The sequence below is a fragment of the Siphateles boraxobius genome, unplaced genomic scaffold (assembly GCF_051911475.1).
Source record: "Siphateles boraxobius isolate OS27281-9 unplaced genomic scaffold, OSU_SipBor_1 48, whole genome shotgun sequence".
Lineage (NCBI taxonomy): Eukaryota > Metazoa > Chordata > Actinopteri > Cypriniformes > Leuciscidae > Siphateles > Siphateles boraxobius.
In genome coordinates this window covers 10,296,726-10,312,605 of record NW_027509119.1, presented here as the reverse complement: position 1 = coordinate 10,312,605, position 15,880 = coordinate 10,296,726, and the positions used below count along the sequence as shown (strand labels likewise).

Here is a 15,880-nt window from a genome sequence, read left to right as displayed (position 1 = left end):
CAAAACTCCAATCCATTTTCAAATCCATTTTTTTGTGTATTCGTGCTTCAATTGCGACTTAAGTCATAGGGTATTGGACACCTCTGATGAACACTCAATAAAAAATAAAAAATAAATGACCCGAGGGAAGGATGAGGTTATCCGAGATGTAGGTGTCCTTTTTTCTTCAGTAGAACAGTAAAGATATTTAGCTGAAACGTAGTCCTTGATGATTCATATAATGCAAGTCAATGGCTACCGTCACTTTGAGAGTAAAAAAAAAACATATACATGCAAATAATTAAATAAATAAATAAATGTGGAAATAAAATAAAAATGGAAATAAATAAATAAATAAATGCATAGCCTAAATAAATGAAAAAAATAAATAAATGTGAAGAAATACAATTGTTCATAAATAAAGAGATAAATACAGATTTCATATGTATTTATTGTGTTTATTTATTTATTATTTCCATAGTAGACCACACATTTAGTTGAGTAGCTGGTGAAATGTGACTGAGAAATGTTTTAAGTATTAACCAAACTAGAGTAGGCTAAAAAAAAACGCTGATTTTTGTAGACCGCTCTGCGCATGTGCGAATCACATGTTGCTCTGTTGTTATTGCTTTCCAGTGTACAGTCAGTGAAGGACAGAAAGCGGCACACGCGCACACAGGCGAGCTGGATTAGACTCGGACTGGATCTGGCAGGATGACATGCACAGATAAGAAGACTACACACGAGTCACTGATTAAAACAAACTGTCGCCGCATGCATATGTTACAGCTGTCGACGGCGCTTTTGTAAAGACATTCAGCATCTAGTGCACGCGCAGAGATGGACGCGCATCTGTGGGATCAGCTCCAGGCTGGCAGCTCTGAGGTGGATTGGTGCGAAGGCAATTATCTCATATATCCTGGAATAGCGGAATTTTATAACACGGTACGTCGGTTAGCACTCTCTTTGTTTTGTTTAATCTCCCATTTTGTTGTGTCATATGAGTGGCTGGCAGTTCGAAGTCTATAAACTTTAGGACTGCTTTGCCTGTGCTCTGCTTACATCAAATACGATGTTCAAACATGTTTCTATCTCTTTTCAGATAAGCAACGTGCTGTTTTTCGTCTTGCCTCCAATACTCATGTGTCTGTTTCGTCAGTACGCCACACATTTCAACAGTGGCATTTATCTCATATGGACTCTGCTGGTGGTTGTTGGTAAATTTCATCCCCTATTATTACCAGCTGTTAAGAGTGACCGTGACCGAAAGTGACTTCCTACACAAGAATGCCGGAGCTCAGGGTTTTCAGCACATAGGAGGTGGCAGTTAGTGAACTCGTTCTTCCTCCTTTTCTGGAATATTGCTAGTCTTCAGGAAATAGCTGAGCAGTTCAGGAAGGGCTACTGAGGAAATACGTTACCTCAGTAAAATATTCAGTATTACAGCACAGTTAAATATCCGCGGCATGCAGTGGTGTTCTGAAATGTCCTCACAGTTTAAAAAAGAGCAGTTTCACCGTCAACAAACAACAGTGCCTTGAAATGTTCAGTAATACAATAAAAAAATAAGAAAATTACAAACAATTGACAAAAAATATACAAATGTAAAAAACAAATATACCCTAAAAAATAATAAGCTACTATACAGAAATTAAACAATCACATTTAAAAAAATAAAACACTGCATAGTCTTCACTGAATGAATTCAGTAATCATTTAAACACTACATTTTATTTGTGAACGTATGTTCAGCTGTACAATAGTCAACTTAATTTCAACTCGGTCGTCAAGGTCTGTAAACACTGCATTGAAACTGCAATTTGGACCTTCAACCCACTGATAACTGTTGAAGTCCACTATATGGAGAAAAATCCTGTAATGTTTTCCTTAAGAACCTTAATTTCTTTTCGACTAAAGAAAGAAAGATATGAATAACTTGGATGACGTGGGGCATGGGGGTGAGTAAATTATCAGGAAATTTTAATTCCGAAGTGAACTAATCCTTTAATTTCACCAAGCTGCTCACTAAAACCCCCCACAGTCATCATGTTTTCAAGCCATTTCAAATCTGATTTTGACGTGTCATAAAGCGGTGATATCCAAGTGGGTGAGCTTCCTCATTAACGCAATCAATTTGTTCATTCAATCTGATTCACGAATGTGGAACATGCATGAAAGCAAAAGGTGGGATTTACTGCATGATGAACCAAACATATTTAATCTCAACCAATTCTATCCAATCATTTTTTGAAGAGGCACTGCCTCCCTTGCCTCCTCGGAGGAAACTTGCTCTGCTCTAGATAAGTGTGAAACATTTTTGCCTGGTTTCACAGACAGGGTTTAGATTAAGCCAGGATTAGGCCTTAGTTCAATTAAGACATTTAAGTTGCTTTTATAAACGTGCCTTAGAAAACACATTACTGGTGTGCATCTTGAGACAAAACTGTCAGTTCAAGTTGCTTTCAGTTAAAACAGCTCAAACATGCATTTTAGTCTGGGACTAGGCTTAAGCCTTGTCTGTGAAACCTGGGGTTTATTACCCAGGGTTAAAATGACCAAAGGACGTTAATCCTGGGTTAAGGACAGCATGAGTCGATCCCTTGTCATTGGAGCTTTATTTTCAGTTTACTACTGAAGACCTCACAGACCACATTTCACTTGGTCGTCTCGTCTGCAAGATGTGTTAATATTCACATGACCCGAGCGCTTCACAGGTTTGCATTTGTGAAGCGTAACATATTTTAAACAATGAAGCTCTATGTCCCTGTCAGTTTTAGGTTTACAAAAGCTTCCCTCTCACACTGGTGTCACCCTCACTGCTTACTGACAACCAGAGCTGCAGTTTTATCAAGCTTCTTCCTTTTTACTTGCTATTTGGGGCTGCTTTATATTCTGTCCTGTAACCACCAAGGTTAAGACAATCACTTGGGAAATTGGTCCGGGATTTGTGCAGGGGTGTGACTTGTTCCCAACAAACCGCTGGTGTATTTAAAGCTCGCTGGTAAAGTTCTGTCTTTAGAGCAGCATGGGAAAGAAGCCAGCTCAGCACAAACACTGCTCTGTACAAATGTCTTCAGAGTTTTTCCGCTCTAAAAGAAGCTGCTGACTTAATTAATCCGGGTGGGATTTTGAATCAAAGTCCTCCTGGCCGTCATATAATACAGTGAGTTTAATCAAAGGATTAGACACAGACATTCATTCAGGACAGACCTTTAGGTGACTCAGCGCTGTTCGTGGTGTTGGAGGCCTGTTTTAAGAACACTTTGAAGACTTTTAACTGGGATTTAATTGGCAAATTATTGTGTCCTTTTGAATAAATAATGGCTGAAATACGAAGATCTAAGAATATAATTAAAATCAAGTCACGTTGATTTATACAGCGCTATACTATACAGATTGTTTTAAAACAGCTTCACACTAATGAGCTGGAAAAATATAAGTATTTATAAATGTACTGATACGGTATTTATAACTCTGTGTTATTTGAGATTACATTTAAAGTTCATCATTGCAACTTCATCATACAAATACAAATACATGACACAAGTTTCAATAGAATTGGCATTAAAGTATATTTTAGTGCCGTAAATGCTTGTCAAGATATTCAGCAGTAACTTTAACCATATTTCAAAGACAATAGAAGTAATTCTGAAAATAATATAACAATCTACTTAGAGTGGTTAAAAAAAACATTCTAAAGTTTAGCTAATTGCATTTATTATATATGTAAGCTATAGTAACATGCAATTAACTGTCCGAAAACATTATTACATTATATTATATTATATATTTGAAATAAACATATCAGTACTCTTATTAATAATATTCTAAAGTGTAGTTCTTTTCCAAGAGAAGTCAATGAAACGGAGCATTTTACTCCAACATTTAACGTTATTTAAAATTAAATTCAAAACATTTATTTGTTCGTTTTTAATGTACAATCACACGGCTGTTCTTTAGGTATTGGCTCCACTTATTTCCATGCCACGCTGAGCTTCCTGGGGCAGATGCTGGATGAACTGGCCATACTGTGGGTGCTCATGTGTGCCATCGGCATGTGGTTTCCCAAGAGATATCTTCCCAGGATATTTCGTAAAGACAGGTGTGCTCTAACATCCACAATCACAGACATTTTGATCGAAATGTACTTGTAGATAGTGATTCTGCACCACGTTCTGCACTGCTTTTCTCTTGTTCATGTTTTTTTTTCATTTTGTCTTGCCCTGTTTGTCACTAGATCGAGGTTTAAGATGGTCATCGGCATTCTCTCAGGGATCACCACCTGTCTGGCCTTCATCAAGCCAGCGATAAACTCCATCTCTCTCATGACACTGGGAATCCCGTGCACTGCTCTTCTCATCACTGAGCTAAAGAGGTCAGTGGGCTTGTTGAAAGTTACCATCAGTCCTCTAGTGCTTTCCATATCATCGCATTACATATTTATTACTGTGCATGTTCATTTCAAATCACAGTAACGGCTCCATTTAAATAGCCTTTTTGTCTTTATTTATATTCCAAAGTCCCTATACGTAAAGCATATTTTAAAGGCAGTCCTGTATTTGTAATATGAATTGTATTTAATGTATAGGAAAGCACATGGTTTCCAGCTTCAAATGAGCTGTTTTTCCCTATTAGTATTGCTCATTACTAAAGCGAGAAGTTTGTTAAAAAAATCCATAACCCTATGGGTCGCTTAACTTGTCCCTCATGTTTTGTGTGCTGCTCCTTGTGAAAAGTACACTTTAGCATACTTATAAAAAGAGTACTTATTATGAAAATAATATATTTGAAAAGAAAATACTTAAGTGCAAACTGAATGGAATGTTTTCGGAGACCTAACTGAGTTAGTTGGTATTAAATTAAAATGTATTATAGTTTACATTTACATATATATTAGACATGTATATGACTCCAGTTCAGAAGTTGACATAAAGTAAAAAGGAATGCATTGTATTTCATCCTTATTTATGTGTGATTTCAGGACATAGCAGTGACAGTGTCGAATCTCACTGAATTATCTGCATATAGGGCTAAGTCAGCGGTACATAAGACTATAATTGCCACTTGTTGTTGGTTCAGAAGGAAAGGTTATGTTGTTGCTGTTTGCCTGCCATTCTCGCTCTGTCTGCACAGTGTACGTGAAACGCGTTGAGTACGTATGATGTCTGCGTGAACAGACTGCGCCGTGGTACTCTAACACACGTTGACTGATAAGAAACGCATGCTATCATCTCATTCGGCCCGAATGCAATGATGTGGAATGGCCTTCCACAGATAATATAAATCTATAAAAATACATTTAGACTGCTTAACATAGTGATTTCTATCAGGATATGAGGAGACTTTCAACCAGCATAACAAAAATGTTTCTGTAGAGAATCACCTATTGCACCTTTAAAGTCAAACTTTTAATTTGACATTATTAAGAAGTGCTCTTTTTAAAAGTGCACTTAAGTGTGTTAAGAGACACAGTTAATAAAGTGTACTCTCGTTAAGTAACCTTAGGTGGCCTTTTATTTAATTAATAATATAGTATCTGCAAGTACAGTTTTTTTTTAAATAAGACCATAAAACAGGTAAAAAAAAGAAAAGAAATAAGATACCATAGATGTACATTAAACAAGGGACACATCTTGAGGGTGGGCCACTCACATTTTCTTCAGAACATCCAAAATCTAGTTTATTAAAGGGATAGTTCACCCAAAAATGATTGCACCCTCAATTTGTTCCAAACCTGTTTAAATTTCTTTGTTCTGCTGAACACAAAAGAAGATATGTTGAAGACCGTTTGTAACCAGGCTGCTTTCGGGCACCATTGACTACCATAGTAGGAAAAAACTAATTTGTAAGTCAATGGTGCCCCAGAAGTGTTCAGTTTCACACATTCTTCTAAATATCTTCCTTTGTGTTCAACAGAACAAATACATTTATACAGGTTTGGAACAACATGAGGCTGAGTAAATTATGACATATGCAAAGAGTTCATTTGCATTGCTCTGTGGATGAAGAAACAGGCTTATCAGAGGCTTCCTGAAAATGAGATCCACTGCTGTGGTTTTCCTGATAGCGTTTCTCTCTGAGTTCAGACCGGTTAGATGTAGCTTTATCTTACAGCAAACCATGTATGAGTTAGTAGTTTTAGTTATGTACAACAGATCACCGTGTTCTTTAGGAACTAACTCATGACAACTCTGTTTAACTGTAGTGTGTTATTCGATATTACAATTAAACGTAATATATTGCAACACTTTATTTTAAGGTGACGTAGTTACACGTTAAATTAAAGTGCAACCTTTAAAGGTACTAAATTGCAACTTCATTTTTACAAATGTGTGATTACAAATATTTAAATACATGGCAAACAAGTTTCAATAGAAACAGCTTTAAAGTATATTTGTTTTTAGATCCTTGTCAGTACATTCTGCTGTACGCTTTAACAATATTTCAAAGACAATAGAAGTAATTATGAAATTACATATAAAGATATGCCTAGGTCCTACTTAAATGTGTCAAAAAGCACTCTAAAGTTCAGCTAATTGCATTTAATATAAATTTAAACTATATTGCATTTAAATTTAAGTGCAGCTAAAGTGTACAAAATCACTCGATTCAGTTCACACTTAAGTAATTTCCATAATATTTCCATTATTTCCATAATAAGTGCTCTTTTTTAAAGTATGCTGAAGTGTACTTCAAGGCTTTGTTTTTCAGTTTGTCTGAGTAACAGTTTGCACTTCCTGTCTCTCTCTCTCTCTCTCTCTCCCCCCCATCTCTCTTTTCTCACTATTTTTACACCACCCCTGCTAGCGCTCTTTTTTTCATTCTCAACACAGTGCCTTCAGCATTGTTTTCATCACTCAAAAACATTTTTATTATAGAGCTCTTTTCATTGGCCACTGGACTGATCCTTTACAATTAAAGAATTTATTAATATTTTGAAGTTTATTATTTTTCTTTTTTTAAGTTTTAGCAATTTTGTAATATGCTAGAAAATTTCTGTTTAGCTTTATTTTTATTGCAGTAAGTTGCCATAGTTTTTTTAGTTTAAACGTACTCTATGTAACTTTTTAGTCTGCATGCATTTTGTGAAAGTACATTGTCTTGGTTGTGCTTTGCTTTTGCCACATCAGTAATGTTTTTTTTCTTTCTAAGGCATGTTTATAAAAGCTACTTAAATGTCCTAATTGAACTAAGGCCTAATTCTGGCTTAATCTAAGCCCTGTCTGTGAAACCAGGCCATAATCTTTCACATCAAACCACTCTTTGGCAATTGTTACTATTAAAACACTGGGTGAGGGAATGAGACGAGCGGGAAAGGCAGAGTGCTATGATCGACAAAATGTGGAAAAGATGCAAGAAAATAATGATTTACAAAGGAAAATATCTATACACACAGACACATGCAATGTTTAGAACAGGGTGATTCCCCAGATGTTGTAGATTTAGCTGCTCCATGTTTACCTTTCTCGCTCGTTCTTTCTTTTTTCAGAAAAAGTTTCTTTTTGTTTCTTTTTTATTGATTTGATCATTTGGATTCCATTGAAAAGGTTAAAAATGGTATGCTCTACAATGGTAGTGCTGCTATAATCCATGAGGTAAACTTATCTCAGAATTGAGTTCTATATGAGTTCAGTAATTCAGGTCAAATGATTGTAATACAATGATTATGTTAAAACACAACCAAGATCATCAGATCACCTTTTCTATTTGATCATCTGGCTGTCATAACTCACGTACAGCAGCCAAACATAATCTAAAGTTAATAATGTGGGGGTCAAGAGCCCAATTAAAACAAACACTCATCTCCATAATGGTGACCTGAAATTCCGGTTTTCTCCTTCAGTGATTCTGCTTGTTAACATCAGGTGTGTTCAATAATGCTCAATCATCACTCAATTATTCACTTAATTATCTCATTAAATTTAACACTGCTTCAGTGTTCATTTAACACTCAGCTCAGAGTTTCATTGGATCGCTTAAAATTACTTCCATGATGTTGATGTTACATGAACAAATTATGTTTGTTTAATGAAACCCAGTTATGTGGAACCAGTGGAACCTGTTTATATAAAAAAGTTAAGTAAAGCCAACACATCATTTTTTTGAGTGCAACTCCTACAGCATACACACGTCGTCAAAGTCACAAGGTTTCTCTATTTACAGATATGACTAGACTAGGGGTGGGAATCACCAGAGGCTCGTGATACTATATTATCACGATACTTAATCCACGGTATGATATTATTGCAATTGCAAACATTTTGTGATATGCTGAGTATTGTGATCATATATAGCAATATATTTTGATTTTTCAACTGCAAAGTCCTCTAAAGTCCTTCTCAGTGCGTTCATATCACATCCATGTCCTTTGTCCCTTCCTTGTTCAATATACGTCTCTTCAATATACGTTTTTGATGCATATTTTTAATAGAAATTACATTGTCATTAAATTTTTTTTGGCACATTTTCAATGTTTTCACACTCAATTCAATGTAATTTTTTTTACAATACATAATGTTTTAAGCAGTTTTACAAAGAACAACCTTTCTAACACCTTAATAATAATTATATTTTATTTAATTTCAGCTTTATTAAACATCGATTCAAATAGTTTTAGTTTTAATGAACAATAACAACACTTCCACGGCTGTCTGTAATTATGGCTGTGTAAGAAACTTTCATCTGTTAGCCGCCGTGTTTGTTTCCCGTTATAACGAGAAAGATTTGTTTGGTTGTGTGTGGGCAGGACTGTGAAAATGATCAACGGCGTTATCCCATCTGGGAAAAATCGTGACTAAGATCACTCTCGAATGAAACAACATCATTTACAGTTATTTAATGTCAAGAAAACAGGCTCTTGGCCATTTTATCCAATGCTAAATCAGATGTACTAGATATAATCGTGAGTGCAATCACTTATAAAAGTAATAGTACACATCTTCCAAAAGCTGCACCATTTGCCTGGTTGTGTGGCATGTTATATTAGTATCATTGAGATACTATTTTCTATTTATATCGTTTTTTTTATATTTTTTTGAATCTGTTTTTTATATCTATGTTTGTTGTTTTTAGTTATTTTAGTACATCAAGTTAAACTAAATAAATATATTTTTTTATTTTTTTAAGTTACAAAATAGTTTTAGTAATAAGACTTTACAATAAGAATCCATTTGTTAACATTAATTAACTACTTAGTTAATACATGCTTTAGAAGTATTTTTCATTAGTTAACTTAGTTAATTTAAACATTTACTAATACATTATTAAAATCAAAAGTTGCATCTGTTAATATTATTTAATAGACCTGAGCTAACATGAACTAACAATGAATAGTTGTATTTTTATTAACTAACGTTAAGAAAGATGAATAGATACTGTAACAAATGTATTGCTCATACTATAATAACCCTGTTGTTCAAGAAAGTTTAAGTATGAATAGTAGCTCCTGTTAATCAAACACATCCGGCTTGTGTTTATAATGTCTGTAGGTGCGACAACCCACGTGTGTTCAAGCTGGGTCTGCTCTCGGGTCTGTGGTGGACTCTTGCACTCGTGTGCTGGATTAGTGATCGCATTTTCTGTGAGATGTGGTCATCGGTCAACTTCCCGTATCTACACTGTGCCTGGTAAGTGCACTTGTCACTTCATATAGCAGCTAGTGTGCATGCTCAGTGTGCTGCACACACAAGTAAGCCACCGTGAGCAATGTCAACACATTGCAACATTGCTTTACTCTATGTACTCTTCCTGTAGAGGAGGGTTTCCCAAACTGGTGTCCGTGAGTGAAGTGAATCACTAAAGTGAAAAATTAAAATGAATTAATGAATTTAAAAAATGCATGTCATATGACCATTAAACAAGATTCGAGAACCGTGAATGTGTCGTTGAATTATTAAAGTATTAACTTAACATTCAAATTCTAAATTTTAAATCTTTTTAGTAAAGTTTACATTTAGTATACGTCAAAGGGGCTCAGCTCAAAAGAAAGTTTGTAAATTCCTGCTTTAGAGTTTTAACAGTTACCAATCCAGTGGAACATGAATGCAGTTTAGGGTTATTATATTACTAAACTTAAAAATAGAAATAAAACCATGAAAAACATTTTCGTTACTTTAACTGAAATGAAAAAAAAATATTAAAAAATGTATTTTATTTCAACTAGTTGCCAAGGCGACCTTATTCATTTAGTTGAACTTGCACTAAAACAACACTTTAAAACTGAAATAAAAAATTATGTAGACATATTTTTAAAAACAAAAATAATAAGAATGTTAAAACAGAATGACAAAAACAGTAACTAAAATGAAAATACAAAATTGAAAACATTAAAAACATTGATAGAATTATATATTTTTTTATATATTATAATTAATATAAAATAAAATAGTGTCTAAATGATATTAAAATAACAATGATGTACTTTAATAAATGTAATACAGAATATCTTATTCAACTTTTAGTTTTTTCCCAAAGTTTCTATTTTTGTACTTTTCTTAACATTTTCCACCTACATTTAAACGGATACATTTTTTAATAATTTTTTTTAAGTTGTAAATAAAAGATTGGAAGAATACATTTTTACAAGAAAATACGTTTCAGTCTTTCCACTTCAAAATTTCACATTTAATTCAATGTTTTACTTTGTAATTATTACTGAAGTTTCTGAGTAAAAACTATAAATTCTATACCAGTTTTTTTTCAGTGTAGTTCACCAAAAAGTGAGGATTCTGAAATGTTTGTAAACTGAAAACGTTATGTCTCATATAACTGTTCAGATTTGTGGGCTGATATCCATTGTAAAACAAAAATCAGTAATTTATTATAATTTGATTATTGTTATAATATATAATTTGCTGTAGATTTCTGTCCTTTATGCATCTGTTTATAGGCATATCCTCATCTGCTTGGCGTCCTACCTGGGATGTGTTTGTTTTGCATATTTTGACGCGGCGTCTGAGGCTCCAGAGCAGGGGCCCGTTGTCAAATTCTGGCCCAGCGAGAAATGGGCTTTTATCGGGGTGCCATACGTCACTCTTCTGTGTGTGCACAGGAAGCCCTCTATTAAGGTGACTTAACCTGTGCTTCCTAAGGTGTCTGACTACACTTCAATGCACTTTGTTATAGACATTCACACAAAGGAGAATCTTGTTTTTGCATGTGGATTTGTAAGGTTTTGTTTTTGGGGGAAGATTCAGAGTATTTAGTGTCTTAACACCACAAATAGAGCTTTAAGTTTACTTTGGGTAAATTCTGAGTGATCCATGATTTCATGTTATAACCATACACAGTGTTATACTACCTGTCAAAAGTTTGGAATAATTAAGATTTTGTAATGTTTTTGAAAGAAGTCTCTTCTGCTCACCAAGGGTGTATTTATGTGATAACTGAAATAACTGTTTGAATATATTTTAAAATGTAATTTATTCCTGTGATGCAAAGCTGAATTAACAGCATCATTACTCATCTTCAGTGTCACATGATCGTTCATCATTCTAATATGCTGATTTGATGCTAAAGAAACATTTCTTATTATAATCAATGTTGAAACCAGTTTTTGCTGCTTAAAAGTTTGGGGTTAGTAAGATTAAAAAAAACTTTTATTCAGCAAGGATGCAATAAATTGATCAAAAGTGACAATAAAGAAATGTATAATGTTACACAAGATTACTATTTCAAAGAAATGCTTTCTATTTATCAAAAAAATCATGAAAGAATATATAATTTTTTCCACAAAAATATTAAACGTCAAAAACTGTTTTCAAAACTGATAATAATAACCATGGTTAATAATTGGGCATCAGTTATTTTAAATTGTGCTAATATTTTTCAATATTACTTTTTTAACTGTATTTTTTGGTTAAATAACAGCAGCCTTGGTGAGCAGAAGAGACTTCAACATAAATATGAGACAAAAACATAAAAAAAACCTTGATTCTTCCAAACTTTTAGCCTGTAGTTATATAGGAAATAAGATGGGTATTTTTTAAACAGATGTGCACACTAGCAATTGAGGCTGGAAATAAATATGATAATAGTAATGTTTTTTCTACATTAACATTGTTAAAATTGTATTTGAACTTCACCTATAATAAGACAGCACAGCCATAGATTAATATTATGTTAACACAAAGCATGTTTTTTTCACTGTGGTTCTACTAGTTACCTTTTTTTGACATTACAGTGTATACATTTAAAATTAAAAGGTGCACTAAGTGATTTTTCTTTGTTTTACTGGCTGATATGACAATGGTCTTGAACTTTATACTGAACCTGACACCTATGGGTGTGGATGGAAAAGGAAAAGTTTCAGGTTCCGATGTCATTGTAGAAATTCTCTATTCACAAAAAATGTTTCAATAACATTCATTTATTAACAATTAATTTATTTCTATTCAAGAGGAGTTTTTTTTTTTTTTACTGTTGTATTATTTAGCTGTTCATGTATTCCTGCAACCTGCCTTATTAACAGCTTTACTAGGCCACTCACAAGAGTAAGTCTTTATCTCATGGTACATCATTTTAAACATATTTGCCAAAAGAGCTAATAATACATTTAGGTTTAGAACTTTAAGTGGAAAAAAATACTTAGTGCACCTTTATTATGAATAGCTGTAGGACACACAATCATCTTCACCAACAGTCAGAGTTAATACAGGAAAAGGCCTGAGTTTATGTTGTTAATGTTTAACGCAAGCATAAACTGGATGTTTTTATCTAGATATTTTAAGCTATGTTGCACTACTGTGAAAATGAATGGAGTGTATTGGACAGAAGCCTTTAAAACTGCATGAAAATAGTTTGGTGAACTAAATGTAAAGGAATGTTCTCTTGAGAATGAAAGTTAGTCCTTTACTGAATGTCTTCAGATAGAAATGTATATATTTATATATAGCCTATTGTTAGTATTGTCTTCTCATAGACTAACGTTAATTTGACCTTTTATTTCCTCACTTAGTCTAACCTTACATTACTGTAAAAAGGCCTTTGCAGTTTGTATCTTTTATCTGTCAAAGAACAAAATGCCGTTGATCGATGGATCATGAATTTGTACTGCAAAATAGAGTGGTGCAGGTATGACGTCACTTTGTAGGCCAACCGACAGTTAGCATCACACTGGTTCCCTCGACAAAAACCCAATAGGATTTTTACATAGGCTTTTGGATTATCACAAAAAACAAGCTCTATGATCACCAAAATGTTTTGATACTTACAGGTTTTGTCCATCAAGATAACTATCACAGATGAACACAACATTTTTATGAATTTTGAAGCCTAAATGCAGTCGCCAGAAGTTAAAAGCTAAAGAAGGCTATAAGCGAACTACAACACGGTCGCTCGTCTTCAACGTCACCATCACTAAGCTTTCGACAACTTTTTCAGTTTTTATCTACAAACATTTTCCCAGAAGGTTTGTGTAAGAATCGTTCATAAGAATTATAAGCATAACGATGCTGTAAAAGCGGGCTGATCTTACCCGTTCACCGTGATGATGTTTAATCTCCCCGACAGCCTCTGTAGTCCCATTTAACCGCCTTTTTCAAGACACACAACAGCTTAAAAGAATCACGAGTAGGGTAGTACAGATGTATTTTGTCGTAGAATAAAACGTGAAAGTGTCTTGAGCTCGTGTTCACCACAGACCTTATTTCAGCCATTTAACCAAAACCCCATTCAAAAAACCCATTGACTCCGGAACGATGGAACCGCAAGTGCTAAAATGCTAACTCGCTTCCATGTTTTGGCTTACAAAGTGATGTCATACCTGCACCACTCTATATAATCTAATTAAATAAGGGGTGTCCAATCCTGCTCCTGGAGGGCAACTGTCCTGCAGAGTTTAGCTCCAACACCCTAAACACCTGACCCAGCTGATCAAGATCTTACTAGGCATACTAGAAACAGAGATGGTCTTATTAATGGAAGATACGAGGGTCCGTGGCTCTACCATTGGAGAAAGCGTAACGGGTAACTTGGATCACGAGTGCCTTGAAAACCAATCACATTACAGCCTTGACGTCATTGAATTTCAGGAAACAGTCAATCACTGTTTGCAGATACCATAGAAATTAATGAGAAATGCCGTGAACTGAATCATACTTATTGCGCAATTGTCCGTGACTTTTTTCTGCTAAGGTTGCAGGCTTGCCTTCAAGTGAATTGCCGGAAACTTCCAGGCATGGCGTTGAGGCAAGTTGGAGCTAAACTCTGCAGGGCAGTGGCCCTCCAGGAGCAGATTGGACCCCTAATCTAAATGATTTATTGAAGGATGAAATGCCAAAAACACATTATGCAATAAAAACACAAATTCAGTTGTGGTTTATAGACAAATGACACGTTCTATAACTTCTTGCTGCTTTCTTCCAATGCCACAAAATTGCATCAATATTAAGAGAAACTGAACATTACCTCAGTTTCTTAATGTTTTTGCCACGTATCCAGGGTTTTCTCAAGGAGCAGCAGAGAGATTTAGTATTTTTGTGTAACTTTCTGTTCAAGCAATGCACAATAAGTACTGTAAGCCATTCAATGGCTATAACTTGTGTAAATATGTGTGTGTATGTGTGTCACCCGGACCCAGATGCAACCCAGGGATCAAGTATACAAAGACTATTTATTTTTGCGATAACCAATTAATAATTTTGTAACTACCACTGATTCATGATTTTGTAACCAAATGAGTTTGATTGTATTTTTACACTGATTTAATAAAAACATGCTGCAAATTAACACGTTTGAACAGTGCATGTCTCTCTTAATATGTTCATGCTGAAACAAGCAACCTAACCTTATGCACATTCCCTTCTAAAACACTTTCTAACATGGACATGTACTGACCCCTTGAATAATGTACCAGCTTATTTTTAATTAGAAGTATAAAAAGTAATGTTTTATAATATTGAGCTACTCCCCAAAAAAGTAACTTTGCCTTACTAAGTTACTTTTTATGGAAAGTAATGCATTTCATTACTTTTTCTCACCTGGGCTGGGCTTGCTTTGTTTTTATAATAACAAAAAAAGTTATGTTTACGGCAAATGTAAAGACCCTTTCACACCAAGGGTGCTTTTCAATACTCAAATATTTCAATACTTCATCTTGAAGGACATCTCAGTTCTTTTGCACCGCGGGGAATGAGGAGCGAGGAAGTTTCCTGAGGAGTCGTGAGCGAGGTAACAGTATCTCACGAAAGTGAGTACAACCCTCACATTTTAGCAATTATTTTAGTATATCTTCTCAAGGGACTATACTATAGAAATGAAACTTGGATATATTAGTAGTCAATGTGCTGCTTGTATAGTAGTATATATTTACTGTCCTCTGAAAATAACTCAACATACAGCCATAATTGTCAAAATAGCTGGCAACAAAAGTGAGTACACCCTAAGTGATAATGGCTGTACGCTGTTTAACCATGCAAAGCCACATGACCTATTCATCGTTTTCATGTTTTTGTCAGCTTGACAGGACCATGCAAATTTGTGTATCTTGTATTAGAGCAGTTAAAATTTTTGCTTTGAGTACAATTCTCTCATACTGACCACTGGATTTTCAACATGGCACCTCATGGCAAAGAACTCTCTAAGGATTTGAGAATTGGAATTGTTGCTCTCCACAAAGTTGACCTAGGCTATAAGAAGATTGGTAACACGCTCAAACTGAGTTACAGTACAGGCCAGAGTCATACAGAGGTTTTCCAAGACGGGTTCCACTCGGAACAGGTCTCGTGAGGGTCAATCAAAGAAGTTGAGTCCTCGTGCTGTGTTTCAGGTGCAGAAGCTGGCTTAAAAAAACAGACGCACGAGTCCTGCCAGCATTGCTTTAGAGGTTGCAGAAGTGGAAGGTCAGCTTATCAGTGCTCAGACCATACGCCGCACACTGCAACAAGTCGGTTTGCATGGCTGT

The 15,880-nt window shown here is 34.8% G+C and overlaps 1 protein-coding gene across 4 annotated transcripts; it reads left to right on the top strand.

Moving 5' to 3' along the window:
* Positions 1 to 603: 603 nt before the first annotated feature.
* On the top strand, positions 604 to 14,706 carry acer2 (alkaline ceramidase 2). Of its 4 annotated transcripts, XR_013194639.1 has the most exons (8): positions 604 to 924; positions 1,082 to 1,196; positions 3,940 to 4,081; positions 4,217 to 4,354; positions 9,468 to 9,605; positions 10,868 to 11,326; positions 11,864 to 13,798; positions 14,191 to 14,706. XR_013194639.1 is itself a non-coding variant. In XM_077201889.1 (6 exons), the coding sequence occupies exons 1-6, from the start codon at positions 820 to 822 to the stop codon at positions 11,052 to 11,054; spliced, it is 825 nt and encodes a 274-aa protein (XP_077058004.1). In that variant the 5' UTR covers positions 604 to 819; the 3' UTR covers positions 11,055 to 14,706. The 4 variants fall into 4 exon arrangements, 1 of the variants encoding a protein (XP_077058004.1); XR_013194637.1 differs by having other exon boundaries at positions 11,864 to 14,706; XR_013194638.1 differs by having other exon boundaries at positions 10,868 to 13,798; positions 14,191 to 14,310.
* Positions 14,707 to 15,880: the final 1,174 nt, after the last annotated feature.